This window comes from Boleophthalmus pectinirostris, unplaced genomic scaffold (assembly GCF_026225935.1).
Source record: "Boleophthalmus pectinirostris isolate CB_2022bp ecotype Guang Dong unplaced genomic scaffold, ASM2622593v1 HiC_scaffold_10, whole genome shotgun sequence".
Lineage (NCBI taxonomy): Eukaryota > Metazoa > Chordata > Actinopteri > Gobiiformes > Gobiidae > Boleophthalmus > Boleophthalmus pectinirostris.
Window position 1 is genome coordinate 32,738,705 of NW_026570971.1, and position 21,616 is coordinate 32,760,320.

The window sequence follows — 21,616 nt, forward strand, 5'->3', positions numbered from 1 at the left end:
ACATAACCTCATTCCTAATGCTGGAATCCAGTATCATTCATTTACAGGCTTCAGTTTGCTTCTACTTGGTGGCAGTAGCTCAGGTGGTAGAGCATTCGCCCACTGATCTGAAGGTTGGTGGTTTGAATCCAGTTCTCGACATAAACATCACAGGTGGTCAGATCCATTGACCCACAGGTTGGCTGATGTGATTCCAGCTCCCACAGATGAATGCTGTCGTTGTGTCCTTGGGCAAGACACTTAACCCACCTTGCCCACAGTGTCTGCATACACTGGTGTATGAATGAATGTGTGAGTGGTTCCTTGTTGTAAAGTGCTTTGAATGCCTTGAAGGTGGAAAAGTGCTATAGAAAAAAGGGACCATTTACTTACTTAAAGATTTTGTTTAGACTTAGTCCTGGTTTGGTCCATGTATTAGATTTGGTTTAGACCTGGTGTAGTCCTCCATCCATCCATCCATTTTCTCCCATTTATCTGGGCCCGGGTTGCAAGGGCAGCAGTTTAAGCAGGGACTTTTTCAAGTAAGACTAACTTATTAGATTTTACAGTGCATCTACTCACATGCACCTGTTTGTTTCTTCTCCCTCCCTGCTTTTCCTTTTGCTCCCTCCCTCTCTCCTCCTATCTCTCACTCCCTCCTCTTTCCCTCCCTCTGTATTCCTCTCTCTCCCTACCTCTACCTCTGCTCTCTTCCCATCTCTTTCTCTCCCTCCCTCCTTTCCATCTACAGTGCTTTTCTCCCCTCCCTCTCTCCCTCCTCTCTGCTCTCCTCTGCTGTCGCGCCTCTCCGTCAGTGCGTCGCGTGCAGCCGCTGGAGCTCGCGGTACCATGCGCTCTGGGTCTCCGCACAGCGAGCAGCCTCAGCCTCAGCAGCCGGCCTCAGAAGCACGATGCCCGGCGGGAAACGCGGGCTGGTGGCGCCGCAGAACACCTTCCTGGAGAACATCGTGAGGAGGTCCAGCGGTGAGTTTGTTTGGAGACGAAAACCGGACGGATTTAACGAGGATTTAACGTCCGCAATAAGCTTTTTACGCACGAGATTTCACGCGGATGTACCCGTTTATTTTGGGGGATTTTGGAAGCAATTTAATGTTTATTTTCCTTGGACTAAAATCTTGCCTTGGATAAACAGCTTTCATCTGAGAAGACTACTACAGGTTTGGTTTTGAAGTGGTGTAAGACAATGGAAAACTTTGTGATTTATGAGACAAGTGCATAGCGGCAACACTTTCTTTGCAGTCGCCTATAATTTATCAACTTAAAAATGTAACTTGCAACTGTTTCCTACGAACTGAACATCTGTGAGAAACTTGCTAGCGTGCAGACAACAATAATGATTTAATATTTAGATGATTTGCAGAATCGTTTTGACGCATTTCTGTGGTCAAAACGAAACAAAAAAATCACCTACAATAACATGACTTACCTATTCTGTGGCTGCTATTGGCTAAATCCTGTTTTTATAATTGGATTCTAGTCAATAGTGATTCAACCTTTAGATAGGCTAAATTACAGACTCGAGCCTTTAAAAGGACTATTTGTGAAGGCATTTTACCTCTTGGATTTGAGTCTATAACAGAGTTTAGTCGAGCGCAACGGGTCGTTTTACGCACCGTTATCGGTTGGTTAGGTTTAATTAAATTAACAGAAGTTGTCACATTTTCTAAGTTAACTCTGATTCAGAACAACTAATATATTATCAGTTATACCTGCTCAAGTAAAAAACTGTTAGAGCCATCCTCGGTCTCCCCCATTTTAAATCACTTGGGATTTCTAAAGACCTGGTTATCCTGGTTATATTAAGAGATCTAGTTGTCACCAATTAACCTCTCATTTAACTGAATGAAAAACTCTGGACCAATTTTTTTCTTGTGATCACCACGAGTGCTCTCCGAGGTGGGCAGAGAAATACAGATACAGATCAGATTGTTTTGAAGCAAAATTATGCAAAATTTGTTTGCAAATATTCAATTTATGCAGTTTGTCGTTTACAGTAAAAATGCAACAAAAAGATTTGATTAAAACTGAAAATGAAATAATATCGTAAATTAAAGTTTATTAAGGTACATTTCTGCACTTTTGTGTGTAATTTTACTGTCATTTGATACTTAAACCTCAGTTGATGTCATCAACATTCCCTGGGATGTGATGCTAACTGTAGGCACTTCTCTGACTGAAGCTCTGTTACTCAAGTTAGACTTGAGTCTGTGCTTTGTATTTGTGCTGTTAAACAAGTAACAAATAACATCACATGTCACAAGCTGGGCAGCTTTAGCCAACAGTTTTTCTGTCAATCCCACTCACCATTCCACCATAGACATGCAGGCAGAACACAAAGTAACAAAGAAACAAAGTATTGTTATTATTATTATTATTATTATTATTATTATTATTATTATTATTTATTTATTTTTTAAACATCTTATTTAATTAAGTGAACTTGTATTATGAATTTGAAATGTGAGTTTCAAGACCAGTGCTTCAGTTCTGGATTTATATTTATCACTGTGCATCAGATGCCCTCCCATCCCCCTTCAGTTTATGCCTGTGTGTGCTCCTGTATTCTTGTGCGTCAGATGCCCTCCCATCGGCATATATCCCTATGTCAGATTCTCTCCCATCCTCCTGTATCCCTGTAGTGCTAGACTGAGGTGTCGTGGTGTGTCAGATGCCCTTCCAGATGTTGTGGTGTGGTTTGATAAACACGGCAGGAGAATGGACCTTGTCACTTATAGAAACAATCAGGAAAAAAAACATCTGTGGGTACGTGGAGGACACGGTCTCTTTCTCCGTGTGCCAGAGGGACGTGTGTTTGAGACTCGCTCAAGGCTCTAGTCTGGACCTGAGGCAGACCTCAGGACAGACTGGACCAGACTCTAATTGGACCAAAGATGCTGCAGTGTAAAACTGCATGTACCACATGTCTCATAGGGCTACAGTGACAGTAAGACATGGACCAGTGCTTTTTCCTCATTTACGTCCTGCTTCAGTCCCGTTTTAGTCTTGGTTTTGTCCTGGTCTTAGTCTCAGTTTAGTCTCTTTTTTTTAGTCTAGGTTTAGTTCTGGTTTTAGTCTTGGTTTAAGTGTTGGCTTTGTCCTGGTTTTAGTCTTGATTTAATTCTGGTTTAGTCCTGTTTTTTTCCTGGTTAATCCTGATTTTAGTCTTAGTTTAGTTTTGGTGTTGTTTTAATTCTGGTTTTAGTCTTAGTTTAGTCCTGGTTTTGTCGTGGTTTATTTGTGGTTTTAGTCTGCTGATAAAAAGGGTTTGTGAAGCAGTGTTTTCAGCTGCCAAATATGAAAATCCAACTATGCTCAAGTTACCTTAGAGGTGCTGATGTTACTTGTAGTACTTATGTAAGAAAATATTACTTTAAAACAGAGTTATTTATTTTGCAAGTGCAGTGTTTTTGCAGTGTTACAAAGATCTGTTTTAGTCTTAGTTTAGCCAGTATATTAAAGCACAAGTCTGGAAAACAGAGTTCAGTTCTGATTTGGACCTAATCCTGGTTTAGTTATAGTTTAGTCCTGATTTAGTATCATCTCAGTCTTGGTTTAATCCTGGTTTAAATCACAATTTAGTCCTGGTTAAGACTTAGGTTAAGTCCAGATTTAGTTCTTGTTTAGTCCAGATATGGTGTTTGTTTAGCCCTGGTTTAGTCCTGGTTTAGTTCCAGTTTAGTCCTGGTTTAGCCCTGATTTAGTCTGGGTTCAGTTCTTGTTTAATCCTGGTTTAGTCCTGGTTTAGGTCTTCTCTAGTCATGGATTAGCCCTATTTTATTCCTGGTTTAGTCCAGGTTTAGCCCAGGTTTAATCCTGATTTAGTCCTGGTTTAGTCCTGGTTTAGTCCTGGTTTAGTCCTGATTTAGTCCTGGTTTAGTCCTAGTTTAGTCCTGATTTAGTCCTGGTTTTGTCCTAGTTTAGTCCTGGTTTAGTCGTAGTTTAGTCCTGATTTAGTCCTGGTTTAGTCGTAGTTTAGTCCTGATTTAGTCCTGGTTTAGTCCTGTTTAGTCCTGTTTAGTTTGTTTAGTCCTGTTTAGTCTGGTTTAGTCCTGGTTTAGTCCTAGTTTAGTCCTGTTTTAGTCCTGGTTTAGTCCTAGTTTAGTCCTGGTTTAGTCCTGGTTTAGTCCTAGTTTAGTCCTGGTTTAGTCCTGGTTTAGTCCAGGTTTAGTCCAGGTTTAGTCCTGGTTTAGTCCTGGTTTAGTCCTGGTTTAGTCCTGGTTTAATGGTCCTATTAAAGCATGTTTCATAATTGTCTCTTAATTAGCGTTCTCCTCGTGTGGCGTTCCCTCATTTCCATTTGTGCTGACTCGTGTTTACAGCTGAAAATCTGCTGAGTCATGCTTTATTTCAACTGTAAATACAGCGCAGGTTTGTGGCAGAGTGGTTAATGTTTCTCCTGGAGGTAGCTTTAGAATGAGTTTAGCCACTAGTTTAGTCATGGCTTAGTCCTTATTTAGTCCTGCGTGGCTATAGTCCTGGTTTGATTCTGGTTTAGACCTTGTTTAGTCCTTGTTTAGATCTAATGTAATCCTGATCGAACCTTTGTTTTAAAAGTCCTACATTACACAAAATGGACTCTTGTGAGCTTTTAGTCATTTTAGAATGTTGTTACCTCGTCAAAAACAAACCTGGAGTTGTGTTTTGTCTCCAAAGCTCAAAATTCTGGTAGTTTTCAAGTTAACAGCTCCTTTCACCTTTAGTTCAGTAGAGTTTGGCAATTCCAATGATCCGCATGATTCTAGTGAAGGTGTATGGAGTTTAATCACACTGAAGCACTTCCTGTATTACCACATGACATCACAAGGTGGAGAGAGAAGTTTGTCTGAGAGAAGAACTCAGCCTCAATGTGCAGAGTTTGTGTGTTTAACATGTGGGAATGAAACAAAACACAACTCCAGGTCTGTTTGTGATGAGGAAACTACATTAGAACATAGGTCAGAAAATAATGTAATATTTGTCTTTAATTATGTTTTTAGTCTTAGTGTTATGTTGGTAAGGCATTCTTAAAGGTGCATTGTGTAACTTTTTAATTGGATATGTCATTGCTCTGCCTGGAATGTTCCACAGTATGACATTAAAGATCTCTACCTTACACTTATTTTATTACAGGTGGTTTTATAGCTCAAAAATATCTAGAAAAACAGACATTCTGACTGTGAGTGGGGACGCCTCTCCACAGATCTGACCTGTAATGTGATCTGGACTCCATGGCGATAGAAAAGAATAGAAACATCTTCAAGGAGAAACACATCTGACGGATCCTCCACCAGAAAAGTTACACAATGCACATTTAAAATAAAAGAAATAACACGTTTTATTGTCCTAACCACAGAAATACTGAATATGAGCTGCTCCTTTCTTTAAAAAGCTCTCCTCCTTCTCTCCTCTTGTCCCTCTAACCCTGGTTTAACCCACGGGCGGCCATTTTGGCTCAACTGTGTCAGTAATTGGTCGGAGATGAAAGGGGAAAGGAGGAAACTGCCCGGGTCTGTGTCAGCTCTTGGATCCAGCAAGGATTTACTCCGAGGAGAGATGGTCATTAGATAATAGTCTGAATCGGCTCTTTCCTTTCGCGGTCTGACCCCCGTAAACCGCATATCCCACAATGCTTTGGTGCCGTGTTCATTTAATGGTTAGACTTTTATTGAGTTAAACCACTGCTGCCAATTTATAGTGTTTTTATACGGTAGATGATGGATTTCCAATTCATTATACCTCTCCTGCGACTGCTTCGTCTAACTGCTGCGTGGGCCAAATTGACAAAAAGAATAGAAATTTCTTCCAGATGAATTTTTTTTTTTTTTTTTTTTACAGTGAATCAGAAATGTGTCTGTAAATGTGTTCAGATTTAAATATGGCTCAGAAGAAAAGTGAATGAAGTACAATGAAATGAATTTATATTGTTTAAAATGAGGTATTTTACATATATTTCTAACACATAACATACTTAGATCACCATTTTATCTTTTCTTGTTTTGAAAATGCTGTATTCACCAAAAAAACAAACAAACATATTTGCATGTTTTATGTATGTTTTTTGATGCTTTAAGTCTCCCTTCCCTTTGCTCCCCACGCTAACTCACTGCTGCCCCTTCAGAACGTTGTCACAACTTTCAGCGTGCATCCCACTGTTGAAACTACTGCACGTCGCATCAAGTTTGTCAGGTTCTTGTGTACAGTTTTGTATCATGTTTTTGTATGTATCCTTGTGTGTCAGATGCCCTCCCAGATGTTGTGGTGTGTCAGATGCCCTCCCAGATGTTGTGGTGTGTCAGATGCCCTCCCAGATGTTGTGGTGTGTCAGATGCCCTCCCAGATGTTGTGGTGTGTCAGATGCCCTCCCAGATGTTGTGGTGTGTCAGATGCCCTCCCAGATGTTGTGGTGTGTCAGATGCCCTCCCAGATGTTGTGGTGTGTGTGGATAAACACGGCAGGAGAATGGACCTTGTCACTTATAGAAACAATCAGGGGAAAAAAAAAACATTTCTGGATATGTGGAGGACACGGTCTCTTTCTCCGTGTGACAGAGGGACATGTGTTTGAGACTCGCTCGAGGCTCTAGTCTGGACCTGGAGCAGACCTCAGGACAGACTGGACCAGACTCTAATTTGACTGAACATTCTGCACTGCTAAACGTTTTTGTATATTTATGGAGAATTGTCGTGTGGGAGCATGGGTGACGTAGACTTGTGGGTGGAGCATTGGACAGAATCTTACGGCTGGTGTAAGGAGGGTTTGAATAGGGAGAGATCCAGCGCCGATGTCTGCGGGATCCAGATGGCTGCCTGCCTACACTGGGTTATTTCCACACCCCCACCCTACCCAGTTCCTAGTCCTGTGGAAATGTTTGTACTGTGCTTTGACTCTCTGCTCATGTCGCGGAGGTGTTGTTGTTTTATTGTGTACTCTGCCATACTATGCTCCAATAGGTGCATGGTCTGGGGGTGTTCCTCTTTTTTTTTTTCCTCCTCCCCATATCCTCATGTTTGCTGCATTGTTTATTCATATTTTCTCCCTGTGTCCTGGTCTGGTCCTTATCTAGTTTCCCCATGTCATATTGGATTGTGTGTTTGTAATGTACAGACAGGGTAACAGGTCCAATTTTGATTCCTTTGTATGTTCAGTACATGTGAAGAAATTGGCAATAAAGGCCATTATTCATTCAGTAGATTACTCACACATGTATGGATGACATTTCAAATCTCTTCAGGCATGGACTTGATGAAGGAACAAAGTTATAACATGGTGGAAAGCTAAAGAAAAAGAATGATTTTGCATAAATAATACCACCTCTTTAAAGACACACCATGTTACTTTTCCCGTGTAGAGTCCACCACCTGCTTGTTTCTGTGGAGATGGTATTGCAATATTCCACAATATGGCATTAAACATATCTAGCTAATATCTATTTATCTGCCAGTACAGGGGTTTTATTGCTCAAACTTGAAAAACATGTATTTGTTCTGATACAGCTCAAGATCATTCTAAAGCTATTCAAGTAAAGGTTCATTTCTGTCCTGTGATTGTGACTTTTTTAGTCTTGATACTTGTGAAAAATGAAAATCCAGTTTTGATACTAGGTTTAGTATCGATTAGCATCAGATTTTTGATTCTTTTGACAACCCTTGAACAAACACTACTTCTGCTATTACTGTGTTTAGAAGTAAAAATCACATTAGTGACTTTAGCCCCCCCTGCAGTTTGATGTGGTCTTGCTAATGTCCGTCAGTGCTCCTTTAATGACTCCCATAAAGCTGCATTGATCTCACTTCCAGTCTGTGTAAGTTTAAATATATAGTCTGTCTGTATCCGAGTGCGAGTCAAAGTGCCTCTGACTGCCTCTGATCTCTGCTTTGGGCAAATACACTTTTATCAGCTTCATCTGAACGCCACAGCTCAAAACAAGGACTTTTTCATTTGGTTTAAAGGATGCTTTGATACTTTGAAGCTGATGTCATCAACTTTCCCAGGGGTGTGAAGCTAACTGGAGGCACTGCTCTGTCTGAAGCTCTGTTAGACTTTAATCTGAGTTTTATTTCAACACAATCTGACCATGAGGAACTTCACTGGAGCTACAACAGATGAGCAGATTTGTGCTGTGAAACAAGTCCCTCAAATTACACATTGCAAACTAGCTAGCATTAACCAACAGTTTTTCAGTGTTCAGTCACTTTCACCTTTTTGCTGCAAGTCATGTTCGTGTTCACGTTCACATTCATGTTCATCTTTATGTTCATGTTCATGTTCATGTTTATGTAAGGCTGTGCAATTCATTGAATTTTGATCGCGATTTCCATTTGTGTAACAAACTCACATAATTGAGTTGAAATGATTTACAAAGTTTATTTTGGGATACACATACAAGCTACATACTTTATGTGTAGCATCTATATTTATTTTCAATTTGAAAGTTTTGTGTAAATAATCAATAACAAAACGTTTTTGTTTTTTTAGAGAGAGAAATGCTAAATAAATGCATCATGTAACTAAAAACTAATCATATGAGTAATCGTGATTTCAATATTGACCAAAATAATTGTGATAATGATTTTTTTTTCCTTAATCGAACAGCTCTATGTTCATGTGTTTTGATTTGGTCAATGTTTAACTCATTACAGTCTACATACATTATATTCAATCTGATGTCATAAAATAAAATATATTCAGTGTAGAACAATCAAATGAAACACTGAGTAAGTCAGTGAGCAGGTGTAGGCAGAAGCTGAAGCTTATTGTGCCTCCGCTTATCTCCAACTACAGCACGTTCATGGACTTTCATCTCAAAATTAATATGACATTAATACGTCATCATAATGAAAAATCAACAATTATTCTAATTATAAAAATATCTACTAACGTTATTCTTTCACATATTTTTCTGTTGCTATTCTCTTAAAAGTTATTTTGAATTAAAAAAGAGAATTGGTTTGTTTTAGTTGCTTGACAGTTGCTCGTTTGCTTGATAAACAGTGTGCAGCCTGTGGAACACACATGTACCTCTTAGATTATATTTACTGTCTCTCTGAGTGAACACTGCCTGCAAAGAAAGAGCAATTTGATAGGACATTTGATAGGATGAACAATGAGTTCTGGGTGCATGGTTCAAGAGTCTAATGGCTTTTTTTGCAGTAGAAGGACTGGATTAGTTTTAGATTTATATGTGTTTCCCCAAATTTCAAGGCCATATTCTTCATTCAACATTCTAGGTAAGGTGTGATGAGAGAACAATAAAGTTGATGCAATGCATTTTTATTCAGAATATACCGTCATTTATTTATTTATTTCTTCTGTTGTATGGAGTGTGTTTACATGCACATCAGTATCCCGGTTATTCTCCATATCCCGGTTCTGTCAGTGTTCGTGTTACTGTGTTTACATGCGCACTGAGAAACCGGGACACTCATATCCCCGTATACATGATCAAATGGAGTATCCCGGTTTCTTGACATAATCTTACAAATGCGCAATCACAAAAATGTACTTAAATCAATTTAATAAACCAGGAAAAATACAAACCGTGAGCTCCTTTAGCATAAGAAGCTAAGGAGCTACGAGATCTCCCACAATCCACTGCACACATCAAACCAACAGATTCTTCATTAAAATCTTCTGCATAAATAAACTCAACTTTACAACATATAAACCATAACCACTGTAGAGCCACATCAGCCCGTTTGATCAGATCATTCAGCTCTGATCACATTTGTTTACGTTTTACAGAAACGAGACTTAAGACCGCATCGCTAATTAGCATAAACTGTGTTGATAAAAACAGCTGCTCCTTGTGCCGCTGATGTGGTTCAGCTTCTTTTGGACTAAATGACACGACTCAGTGGATTATGTGTGTTCTTTTTGTGACAGAAGAGGTGTTAATGGTGGTAAGTTTGTTCTGTTCGTATACAGTACAGGAGATAGTTCATGTTTTAGCTTTTCAGTGATCACACGAGTGCACGTTATACGAGTGCAGATTGTACATGTGCAGGTTTAGCGCAGCTACATTTTACTCATGTGGTCACTTTATTTATGTTGGTCAGTTTATTTATGTCGCTACTGTTGTGGTGAAAAGACTGGAAAGTGGGCGGCAGTAGCTCAGTTGGTAGAGCATTCACCCACTGATCTGAAGGTCGGCGGTTTGAATCCCACTCTCAACATGAACATCACAGGTTGAGCGGTCAGATCCACTGACCCACAGGTTGGCTGGTGTGATTCTAGCTCCCACAGATGAATGCTGCTGTTGTGTCCTTGGGCAAGACACTTAACCCACCTTGCCCACAGTGTCTGCATACACTGGTGTGTGAATGAGTGAGTGGTTCCTTGTTGTAAAGTGCCTTGAAGGTGGAAAAGCGCTATAGAAAAATGTGACCATTTACCAAGTGTGCACTGTTGCAGTAACCGGGTACTGCGTTTACATGCCACAAGTATCCCGGTTACTATCAGAATAAACCAGCTGCAGTAACCCGGTTTCTAATAACCGAGATACTGAAACCGGGTTATTGCGTTACCGGGTTACATGCACCATGAAGAAACCGGGATACTCAAAAAACCCGATCATAACCAGGTTATTGATGTGCATGTATACGCACTCCATGTAATCACTCCAAGAAATGTGATATAATGTACCTTTTCTATTTCATGTTCATTCATTTGAATTTAATATCATTCTCTTATTTTGTTATTACTAAATATCAGAAATTTCATTTTGTCAAGATTTACTGATCATTTATTTAAATCAAACCAACCAAAAAACACCTAAACAGGACTGTGAACACTTTTAATCATCACAGGCTCCTGAAAATGTACTGTTTAAATCCATTTAGCATTTTTTCTTGAGGTTTGAGGTTTGAGTGTTTGCGTGATTCTGTATTTTCCTACATTTGAGACGTCAGAGTTCAGAAAATTACTATTTGTTCATCTCAAGTCCCCACCTGCATCTCTCTTCTTACTGATAAATCCAAATTTAATTAGGTTTAGTAACAGTGACTCAGTGGGTAGAGCACTCGTCCACAAGTAAGAAGGTCAGAGGTTTGATTCCCGCTCAGACCAGATTCACAGATTGGCAGCCTCGTCTCCATCAGTCTGTCCCAGGGCAGCTGTGGCTATTTGCTTACATTACTGAGTGTGAAGTCAATGAATAATTCCAATGTAGAGTTTTGAGAAGCTTCGAGAAACCTGTTAATCACTTGGAGGGTCACTTGCTTGTCTCAGTGGAAATAGGTAGGGTTAATGCCATATTGTGGAACATTCTAGGCAAACTTGTAGTATCACCATGGAGACAAGCAGCAGGTGGCAGACCCTCCATGAGACAAGTGTTGCGTTGCAGCTTTAGGACGTTCTTTGAGCTGTTGTGTGTGTTGTCTTCCGCAGAGACGAGCTTCCTGTTGGGGAACGCTCAGATCGTGGAGTGGCCCGTCGTCTATAGCAACGATGGATTCTGTAAACTGTCGGGGTTCCACAGGGCAGAGGTCATGCAGAAGAGCTCCACCTGCAGGTACAAGCACGCAACTGCAACACACAAACTGTAACATCAACTGACAGGACTGAACCAGAAATAAACCAGGACTAAACCAGAAATAAACCAGGACTGAACTAGAAATAACCAGGACTGAACCAGGATTGAACCAGGACTGAACCAGGATTAAATCTGAATAAACCAGAGCTAAACCAGGACTAAACAAGGACTAAACTAGGGCTAAACCAGAACTAAACCAGGATTGAACCAGGACTGAACCAGGACTAAACAGGGACTAAACCAGGGCTGAATCAGGACTAAACCAGTACTAAATCAGGACTGAACCAGAACAAAACTAAGGCTCTAATTGAGCTAAACCTATAGTAAATCAGGTTTAAGACAGGACTAAACAAATCTACATCAGGTCTAACCGAACACTAACTAGGACAAAATCAGGACCAAGGCAGCACTAAACCAAAATTACACAAGGACTTAATTAAGACTATAGGACCAAAACAAGAACTGTGTAGATTGTTCTACAAATGTACAAATATAGAATCACTTTTTGTCGCTAACTTCCCCAAAATTTAAATAAAACAATAGTACTTTTGTCGTGTGGGATTCTGAGGCTGTTTCGGCGACACTTTTATGAATTCCACTTGAAATGGTGCCATTAAAAACACATTATGCTGAAATGGGGCCTGAGGCACAATCTGTGAGTAACTGAATACACTGTCATATGTGATGTATGTGAGTCTGCACTGAGGCAAGGCTCTGTTTAATAAGACCAAGTCAAAATCACAATTAAACCAAATGTGGGAAAAACACATTCAGTTTTCATTTCACCCAGTCGTAATTTATTTGTTTATTTTTTATAATGATAATAAAATTGTCATTATTGTATTTAGCTTTGTTGATACTTTTGTATTTGTTTATTGTTGTAAAGTGAAGTTGAGTGTCCAGAAAGGCGCCTCATAAATAAATGTGTTTATTCAAGAGGAGGTATTTTACTGCTATGGGGTATAAACCAGTGGCGGAGCGTGCATTTAACACCTAGGCCTTCAGTAATGCTCTGTCTGTAACAATCCACTCCTCAATAACTATTTTATGGTTATAAAAGTATCTTATTATACAGAAACACAGTATAAAGAGCCGTGGAGATTCTGTGCATGGAGAAGTGAGGAGGGGGGGTGTGCGGTGCACGAAAAAGAAGTGAAGAGCGACGGGGTGCTAAACCAGGACTAAACCAGAACTAAAGCAGAACTAAACCAGGACTGTTTGTCGGGACTGGCCTGAAGGTGCGCCCACAGTCTACATGGGCTACTGTCGGATGACCGCAGACGAAAGGGCTGCGCCGGGGCCAGTGCTCCGAGCTGCACGGGGCTCAGTGCAGCTGTCGCCCGATTGCGCTTTGCAGATACTCTCTCTCTTGCTCTCTCTCTCACTCAAGTCCAGTTTAGGTTTAGTCCTGGTTCTGCTACAGATACAGTTTGCTGCTTTGGCTGGTTCACTCTCTGACTGTCCAATCACTGGTGAATCCGGTGACGTCTTGCGCCTGCTAGAAGGCCCTGGTGATACCAACTCAAAATCTGATTGGGAAGCAACAGTTTCATGGACATTTATTTTGTGTTCAAGAGCCTGCAGAGCAGATTGTGAAGGCCTCAGGGACACTTCTTTGACTTTGACTCTGCCTAGCATCAAGTGACGGCTGAAATGTGATTGGTCAAATGCTTTAATATGAAAATACATGTGTGGAAGCAGCACAAGCATCAGAAAAGCCCTGGAAGCGGACAGACCATTTGGAATTATTTAATAATAATATAATTAACATCAGTCTGTGATTCAGATATTGTTTTAGGCCAGCAGAGAAGGCCCACCACTGGTATAAACTGCTAACCCATAACATATTTAGATCACCATGTTACCTTTTATTGTTTTGAAAATGTTATATTTACCGAAAAACAACATAGTAACATGTATTATAAGTTTGACTTTTATATGATTTTTAATTCTCTGAGTCTTGTTCTTGTTTACTGTGTCCTAAGTGTAATTTCTCACCTGTTTTGTTTTCACCTGTTTCTTTCTCCTCAGCTTCATGTACGGCGAACTCACCGATAAAAAGACCATTGACAAAGTGCGTGAGGCGTTTGATAACTACGAGTCCGACTGCTTTGAGATCCTGCTGTACCGAAAGAACCGTGAGTCACTCCTCTGTGTCTGTGGGACGAGTTCAGACTGAAAAAGCTGCATTGTGTAACTTTTCAAGTGGAGGGTCTGTCAGACACTTTTCTCCATGGAGATATTAGATGCTGGAATGTTTCACAGTATGGCATTAAAGCTTTTTATCTTCATGCAGACCAAACCAGACCAAGTTACAGGTCAGGTCTATGGAGAGGCGACCCCGCTCACAGTCAGAATGTCTGTTTTCGAGGCATTTTTTCAGCTGTAAAACCACCTGTAACTGAATAAATGTTAAGTAGGGCTGTTTAATGTCATACTGTGGAACATTTCAGGCAGAGCAATGATGTATCCATAGAAACAAGCAGGTGATGGACCCCCAAGCACAAAGTTAAACAGTGTACCTTTTAAATAAATCAAATCAATTTAAGGGCCAATATTACATTTATATTATATTATATTAGTTCTTCTGTCAAACTGAAAACGCTCTGTTCCACCTTGTGATGTCATGTGGTTATACAGAAATGCTCCACTGTTTTTTTAAGATCCACACACCTTCACTAGAATCATTTGGGTCATTTCAGCCCTGGAATTCCTGACATCTGAAAAAAGTAAAAGTCGCTGTGAACTTGAATACTACCACTACATGACATCACGAGGTGGAACAGAGCATTTTGAGCTTTGGGGATGCAGACAGACTAATACACTAGGATTACTCAAACGTGTGAATGAAACAAAACACAACACTGGGTCTGTTTTAAAACTACAGGACACAGTTGAAGATAAAACAAACACAATTTAACGAGTGTGTTATTTCAGCACCATGGACAGCTCCACCGAGAAGGGTTGAGAGTTTTGGGTGTTGAAGGGCCCATTTCATGCAAAATCAACTTTTCAGAGCTTTCTACCTTCTAAGAGTGATGTGTGGGCCTTGTATATGTCACTGAAGTGGTTTTTTGATTGATTCGGTGTGTTTTTTTTTAAACAAATTGCAGCGTATTTCTGCCACCCTCCCACGTGACAACGAACTAAAGCTGCTCCAACGATGACGCGGCAGCTACACCTTTGACGCGTTTGACGTAGCAGAAAACGCTTCACAACATGGGCAGGTTTTGTTATGTATTTGGTTGTTCTAGACGCTCTGAACGGGATAAAACAAATCGTTTCTTCACTATTCCTCTGGAAATTACTCATCAGGAGCTCAAACAAGGGAATTATCGAAAAAAAGACGCGGATTACGACTAGCAAAAATAAACCACGAAGAGATTTCCTATTGTACCATCAAGACACATGAAGTTTCATCAAGATATTTGCTATTTAAATTGTTTCATACTTTATTTAATGAAAGAAGCACATTTACTGAACTAAAATTTCATTAATTTATCCAGAAAAACCCACACTAGTTTATGATTCAACGAACCCACTTTGGACTCTTATGATCAACATGATGAACCTCGAAAGAAACGGCCATGAAAAGATCCTTGCGAACGTTAGAAAGATCTGCTCGCAAAAAGTGATTAATTCTATAAGACATAGTTGTGGTAATAAAAAGAAACAAGGGTCCCACGATGAGTGACATGTTTATATGTGCGCTGGAAGATGCAGTTTCTACTGCCACTCACACTGCAAATGTTTTCTTTTTACATTTTAGTTCAGTAAATGTGCTTCTCTCATTAAATAAACTATGAAACTATTTAAATAGCAAATACCTTGATGAAAGTGACGTGAGTGTGTCTTGATGGGACCATAGGAAATCTCTTCGTGGTTTATGTTCTCTAGACATAATTCCCGTTTTTTTTTTTTTTTTTCCGATAATTCCCTTGTTTGATCCTGATGAGTCATTTCCAGAGGAACAGTGAAGAAACGAATCATTTTATCCCTCTCAGAGAATCTAGAACAACCAAATACACAACAAAACCTGCCCATGTTTCTCTGATGCTGCTGAAGTCAATGACATAGTGTTGCCTGGTGTCATGGCGGCGTAGGTACCGTTGCTATAGGGGTCACATGACGGTGCAAAGCCTCTATAGTGTAATGGATGTTCCAAAACCCAAATAGTGCTTGTTTATGTGCAGAAGATACAACGTGAAAGAGTTATTTTGCATCAGATGGACCCTTTAAAAATTCACTCTCTTCTCTTATGTAATCAAAGCAACCTAATTACTCACTACGATGGATTTATAAGCATTTTGAGAGACCAAAGCTGCTGACGGTGGGCCTGCTTTGTGGCTGATAATGCTTTTAATTAAGACGCAGCTAGCTCCCAGTCACACATACATTTAATGAAATATTCAAACTGTAAACAATAAATCCTTCCAAACATGTCTGAAATACTCCCATCAAAAGGTTAAATTCTGAATTTAAACAATTTAAAGTTTTTGAGACAGCAGCTCCCACTCTCCCCCTCTCAAAGCTGCTCTTCTCTCTGTCTTTTCACCCGTTCTCTCTCTCCTTTGTCATTATCTCCGTATAATTCTTACCCCAAGCTGTTCCCTCCCTTTCTCTCTCTTTCCCTCCTTCTTTCTCTCTTTTTCTCTGTCCACCTGTTTATCTTTACTCTCTTTGTGTCCCTCTTCTGCTCTTCCCCTCTCTCTTTCTTTTCACGATCTTTCTTTCACTCCCTTCTTCCACATTTTCTGTGTGTCGGTCTCTTTCTTTCTGCCCCTGCTCTTGTCCATTCTTTCCCTCTTTGTCTTTGTTCTCTCTTTCCCTCCTCTTCGTCTTTCTGTCTTTCTTCTGCTCACCTGTTTATCTCTCTCTTTCTGTCCCTTTTCACTCTTCCCTCTCTCCTTCCCGCTCTCTCTGCCTTTCACTCCCTTCTCTCCATTTTCTATCTCTCTGTTTCTTTCTTTCTACTCCTGCTTCCTCTCTTTCTCTCCTCTCCCTTTTTTGTCCGTCCTCTGTTCTTCTCCTCTCTATTTCTTTTCACTTTCCCCCCTCCTCACTCTCTTTCTCTCTCATTCTCACCCTCTCTTTCTTTCCCTCCCTTCGCTCCCATTTTCTATCTCCTGTCTTTTTCTTTCTGTCCCTGCTCTATCAAATTCTCTCATTCTCTCCCTCTCTTTGTCCTCTCTCTTTCTCTCCTCTCCTTTTCTCACTCTCCCTCTTTCTGTCGCTCTCTTTCCTCTGCCCACCTGTTTATCTCTCTCTCTCTGTCCCTTCTCTGCTCTTCCCGTCTTTCTTTTCACTCTTCCCTCTCTCTCTTCTCTCTTTCATTCTGCTCCTGCTTCCTCTCTTTCCCTCGTCTCTCTTTTTTGTCCCTCTTCTTCTCTTCTCCTCTATTTCTTTTCACTTATCCCTCTCTCTCTCTCTGTCTTTCTGTCTTTTTCTTTCTCTTGCTCTATCTTCTCTCCTCTCTCTCTCTCTCTCTCTCTCTCTCTCTCTCTTTCTCCCTCTTTATCTCACTCTCTTTCCTCTGCTCACCTGTTCTCATCTCTCTCTTTCTGTCTCTTCTCCCTTCCCTCTCTCTCTCTGTCTCTCTCTCCTTCTCACTCTCTCTTTTTTCTTTTACCCCCTTCTCTATCCAATTCTCTCATTCTTTCCTTTGTCTCCCTTTCTCTCTCTCTCTCTCTCTCTCTCTCTTTCTCTCTCTTCTCTTTCCTCTGCCCACCTGTTTATCTCTCTCTTTATGTCCTTTCTCTGCTCTTTCACTTTCTCGCTCTCTTCTTCTCACCCTTTCTTTCTTTCACTCCTTTCTCTCCCATTTTCTATCTCTCTGTCTCTTTCTTTCTGCTTCTGCTCCTTCTCTTTGTCCTCTCTCTTTCTATCCTTCCTCTGCTCTTCCCCTCTCTCTTTCTTTTCACCTGCTCTCTCTCTCTCTCTCTGTCTCTCTCTTCACTCACTCTCTCTTTCACCCCCTTCTCCCACATTTTCTATCTCTCTGTCTCTTTCTTCTACCCTGTCCCTCTCTTTGTCCTCTCTCTTTCTCTCCTCTCTCTTTCTATCTCCCCTCTGCTCTTCCCCTCTCTCTTTCTTTTCACTCTTCCCTCTCTCTGTCTGTGTTTCTCCTTCTCACTCTCTCTGTCTCTCTCCCTCTCCTTCTCACCCTTTATGTCTTTTCCTCCCTTCTCTCCCACTTTCTATCTCTCTGTCTTTTTTTCTGTTCATTCTCTATCAAATTCTCTCATTCTCTCCCTCTCTTTGTCCTCTCTCTTTCTCTCCTCTCCCTTTCTTTCTCTCTCCCTCTTTAGCTCATTCTCTTTCCTCTGCCCACCTGTTTATCTCTCAATTTCTGTCCATCCTCTGCTCTTCCCCTCTCTCTTTTTCACCCTTCAATCTCTCTCTCTCTCTCTCTCTCCTCACTCACTCTCTCTTTCGCCCCCTTCTCCCACATTTTTTATCACTCTGTCTCTTTTTTTCTACCCCCTCCCTCTCTTTGTCCTCTCTTTCTCTTCTCTCTCTTTCTATCCCTCCTTTGCTCTTCCGCTCTTTCTCTCTCCTCGCACTATTTCTTTCTCCCTCTTCTCCCACGTTTTCTCTCCGTCTCTTTCTTTCTGTCCCTGCTCTATCCAATTCTCTCATTCTCTCCCTCCTCTCCCTCTTTTTTGCTCTCTCTTTCCTCTGCCCACCTGTTTACCTTTCTCTCTTTATGTCCTTTCTCTGCTCTTTCACTTTCTCGCTCTCTTTCTTCTCACCCTTTCTTTCTTTTGCTCCCTTCTCTCTCATTTTCTATCTCTTAGTCTCTTTCTTTCTCATCCTGCTCCCTCTCTTTGTCCTCTCTCTTTCTCCTCTCTCTTTCTATCCCTCCTTTGCTCTTCCGCTCTTTCTCTCTCCTCACACTATTTCTTTCTCCCTCTTCTCCCACGTTTTCTCTCCGTCTCTTTCTTTCCGTCCCCGCTCTATCCAATTCTCTCCCTCTCTCTTTCTCTCCTCACTCTTCCCTCTCTCTCGCTCTCCCCTCTCCGCTGTTTCTCTTTCGTTCTATCCGTTTTATTGTCGTTCTTGTGTGGCGTTGCGGTCGGTCAGCACTTCTCAGGATTGATCTCGGTGTTTTTGCAGTGTTGCCGGATTGATTGCTTGGATTGGTTTTACAGTGCATTCTGAGCGAGCGGTGCGTTTAAGGTCTTCTTTTACAGTGGGATTTTCTGCTGATGGGGCTGCTCTGTTGGCGCACACAGATACACACAGACACACAAACACACACAGAGACGCACACAGAGATACAGAGAGACAGTCTGTTAAAACCAATCATTGTATTTCGAGTGTCAGAGGAAAAGATGCTCAAAGTAACTGTTCCTGAATGCACTCTCCTCTACACAGCAGGTTTAAAGAATCACTATGGAACTTTTCTAGGGGAGGGTCCATAGATATAGAATGGTAGATCTAGCGTTCAGCCTTGTGGCATGATAATACTGCTGCCATCTTGGTACTGGGCTTCAGTGGTCTAAGGTAAAGATTTTCACAGTATCAGCGAGCAAAGATGCTGGACTTATGTGCCGCATACAAAAAGACAAAAGAGCAAGGCAATAACATTTCATAGATTTTGTTTTGTAGGACTGTGATACTAAATGTTTTGTTTTGAACCCAGATTGAACTAGGACTGAACCAAGACTGAGATAGAGAGAGAGAGAGAGAGACAGAGAGAGAGAAAGAAGGAGCGAGAGACCTGAGCCCGTGGAGCAAGGTGTCCGCAAAATGAGATTGAGTGACGGCTGTGCTTAGCCCCGTGGAACTCTGCCCGCAGTCACCCGACTGTCTATGCGGGCACATCTCCAGGCCGTCCCGACACTCAGAAGCCTGGCCCGGGCTCCCCCCCTGCAATATAACTTAGCCAGAACCCAAAGTTATTTTTCAGAAAGCAAATGAGGTGTTCTGATAGGACATGCATATGCACCAAGGCTAATGCTGTTTCAGTATTTCATTTAGTTGAATTGTTGAACCTTTTAATAGTTTCTTAGGTCTATATCAGGCATGTCCAAACTATGGCCCGGAGGCCAAATGTGGCCCTCAGACAAATTTTTCTTGGCCCTCTGGCTTCCAGGTGAATTAGCCCAAATTACCTTGCATCAAGTTTTTTGAAAATCTACCTTGATAAAGCCAATATTTAATATTTAATGTGTGATTTTAAGGATCTTAGCATGAATAAAGACTGGTGGATTTATTGAATTAGTATTATTGTATAATTGTTACATTACACTATTCATTTCAAGTTAATATTGGTTGCGCTTATAGTGCTACTGGTCTGTGGGAAACACTGCTATCACCTTGTGCCTGATTGATGTTCATTCATTTAAAGCAGTGATACCCAGTACCAAGATGGTGGCTTTGCTGACACATTCGTTCCAATATTCAGCGGTAATCAATGCGAGATCTACTATTCTAAGCGTCTATCATCTACTTGTCTCCATGGAGACAAGTAGATGATAGCGGCTAAAATATTCTACAGGAAGGCATTGAACTAATCTATCTTGTATTTATTCAATTGCAGGTGTTTTTATTACTATAAAAGACCATGAAAAACATGTATTGTTTCTGTGAGCGGGGTCACCTCTCCACAGATCTGACATGTAACTTGGTGTGCTTGTTTGTATGTTGAGAGATAGGTTTAATGCCATACTGTGGAACATTCCAGGCAAAGTAATAACGTCTTCATGGAAACGTTCTTGTTTCTTATAATGAGTTTGTTATTCTGACCCTGCCCAATCCGTGTCGTCCCCACAGGAAGTCCAGTGTGGTTCTACATGCAAGTGGCTCCCATCAGAAACGAGAACGACAAAGTGGTTCTGTTCCTCTGCACCTTTAAAGACATCACCCTGTTCAAGCAGCCAATCGAGGACGAGAACACCAAAGGTAACAACTACTACTACTATTACTATAAGTACTGCTACTACTACTACAACTACTACTACTATTATTATAACTACTGCTACTACTGCTACTACTACTATTATTATAACTACTGCTACTACTATTACTATAAATACTACTACTACTACTACTACTACTACTACTACTATATAAGTACTACTACTACTACTACTATTACTACAAGTACTGCTACTATTACTACTATTACTACTACTACTGCTGCTACTGCTACTTCTACTGCAACTACTACTACTACTGCTACTGCTACTACTAATGCCACTACTACTACTACTACCACTCCTGGTTCTGCTACAACTACTGCTACTACTACTACTACTGCTAGTACTACTCCTACTGCTACTGCTATTACTACTACTGCTGCTGCTACTACTGCTACTGCTGCTAATATTACTACTACTTCTACTACCTACCGCTACTGTTGCTACTGCTACTACTGCAACATGCAGTACTGTATGCACTACTGTATTGATTTGATGAAAACAAGTGTTTTATTTGACAGTAAAAACACTCTTCTCGTGTACATAAAACTGCGTTTGAAGGTGAAGTGTCTTTATCAATCAGTGACACGTGCTGATGGCAGCACAGAGCAGTACTGCAGTAGCGTGTACTGTAGAGTTTTATAGTACATGAAGTTCAGCCTGTGGGTTTAAAGGACCTTTGACTGCTCCAAGTGACAATAATCTAACATCACAACATCTGGACGTGTTTGTATCACTCAACATCAGATGGACAGTGTGAAAGGAAATGTACTATTTACTTTTCATTGAGATTTAATGTTTGTGCACTTTGTTTTTACTGTTTTAAAAAGGTGAAAAACAGAAGTAGTTCATTGTAAACAGTTTGTAGTGCAAGTTCTTCCTCACTGGCCTTATGTTATTCACCACGATGAGTTTATAACTGAACATTTTTCACATATTTTGCCCAAATGTCAGATGCCCTCCCAGACATTGTGGTGTGTCAGATGCCCTCCCAGATGTAATCGTGTGTCACATGACCTCACAGATCTCACTGGAAGGAGGAGGACAGGGTTAAAGGTCAAACGTGGCCACAGGAGATTGTCTCGTGAGCGCTGGAATTTACGATACAAACACTAAATGCAACATGACACACCCTAAAGCGTTTTATTGTCTGATATTCAGGAAGGGCACATTTGAATTCTAG

The 21,616-nt window shown here is 40.8% G+C and overlaps 1 protein-coding gene across 1 annotated transcript in view; it reads left to right on the forward strand.

Annotated features, from left to right (window-relative positions):
- Positions 1 to 890: 890 nt before the first annotated feature.
- LOC110153091 (potassium voltage-gated channel subfamily H member 5-like) overlaps positions 891 to 21,616 on the forward strand; it is a 118,108-nt gene continuing 97,382 nt past the window's right edge. The window contains exons 1-4 of the mRNA XM_055161197.1: positions 891 to 963; positions 11,365 to 11,488; positions 13,541 to 13,647; positions 20,288 to 20,416. Of these exons, the coding sequence (XP_055017172.1) occupies positions 891 to 963; positions 11,365 to 11,488; positions 13,541 to 13,647; positions 20,288 to 20,416 (433 nt within the window). The remainder of the gene's footprint in view (positions 964 to 11,364; positions 11,489 to 13,540; positions 13,648 to 20,287; positions 20,417 to 21,616) is intronic.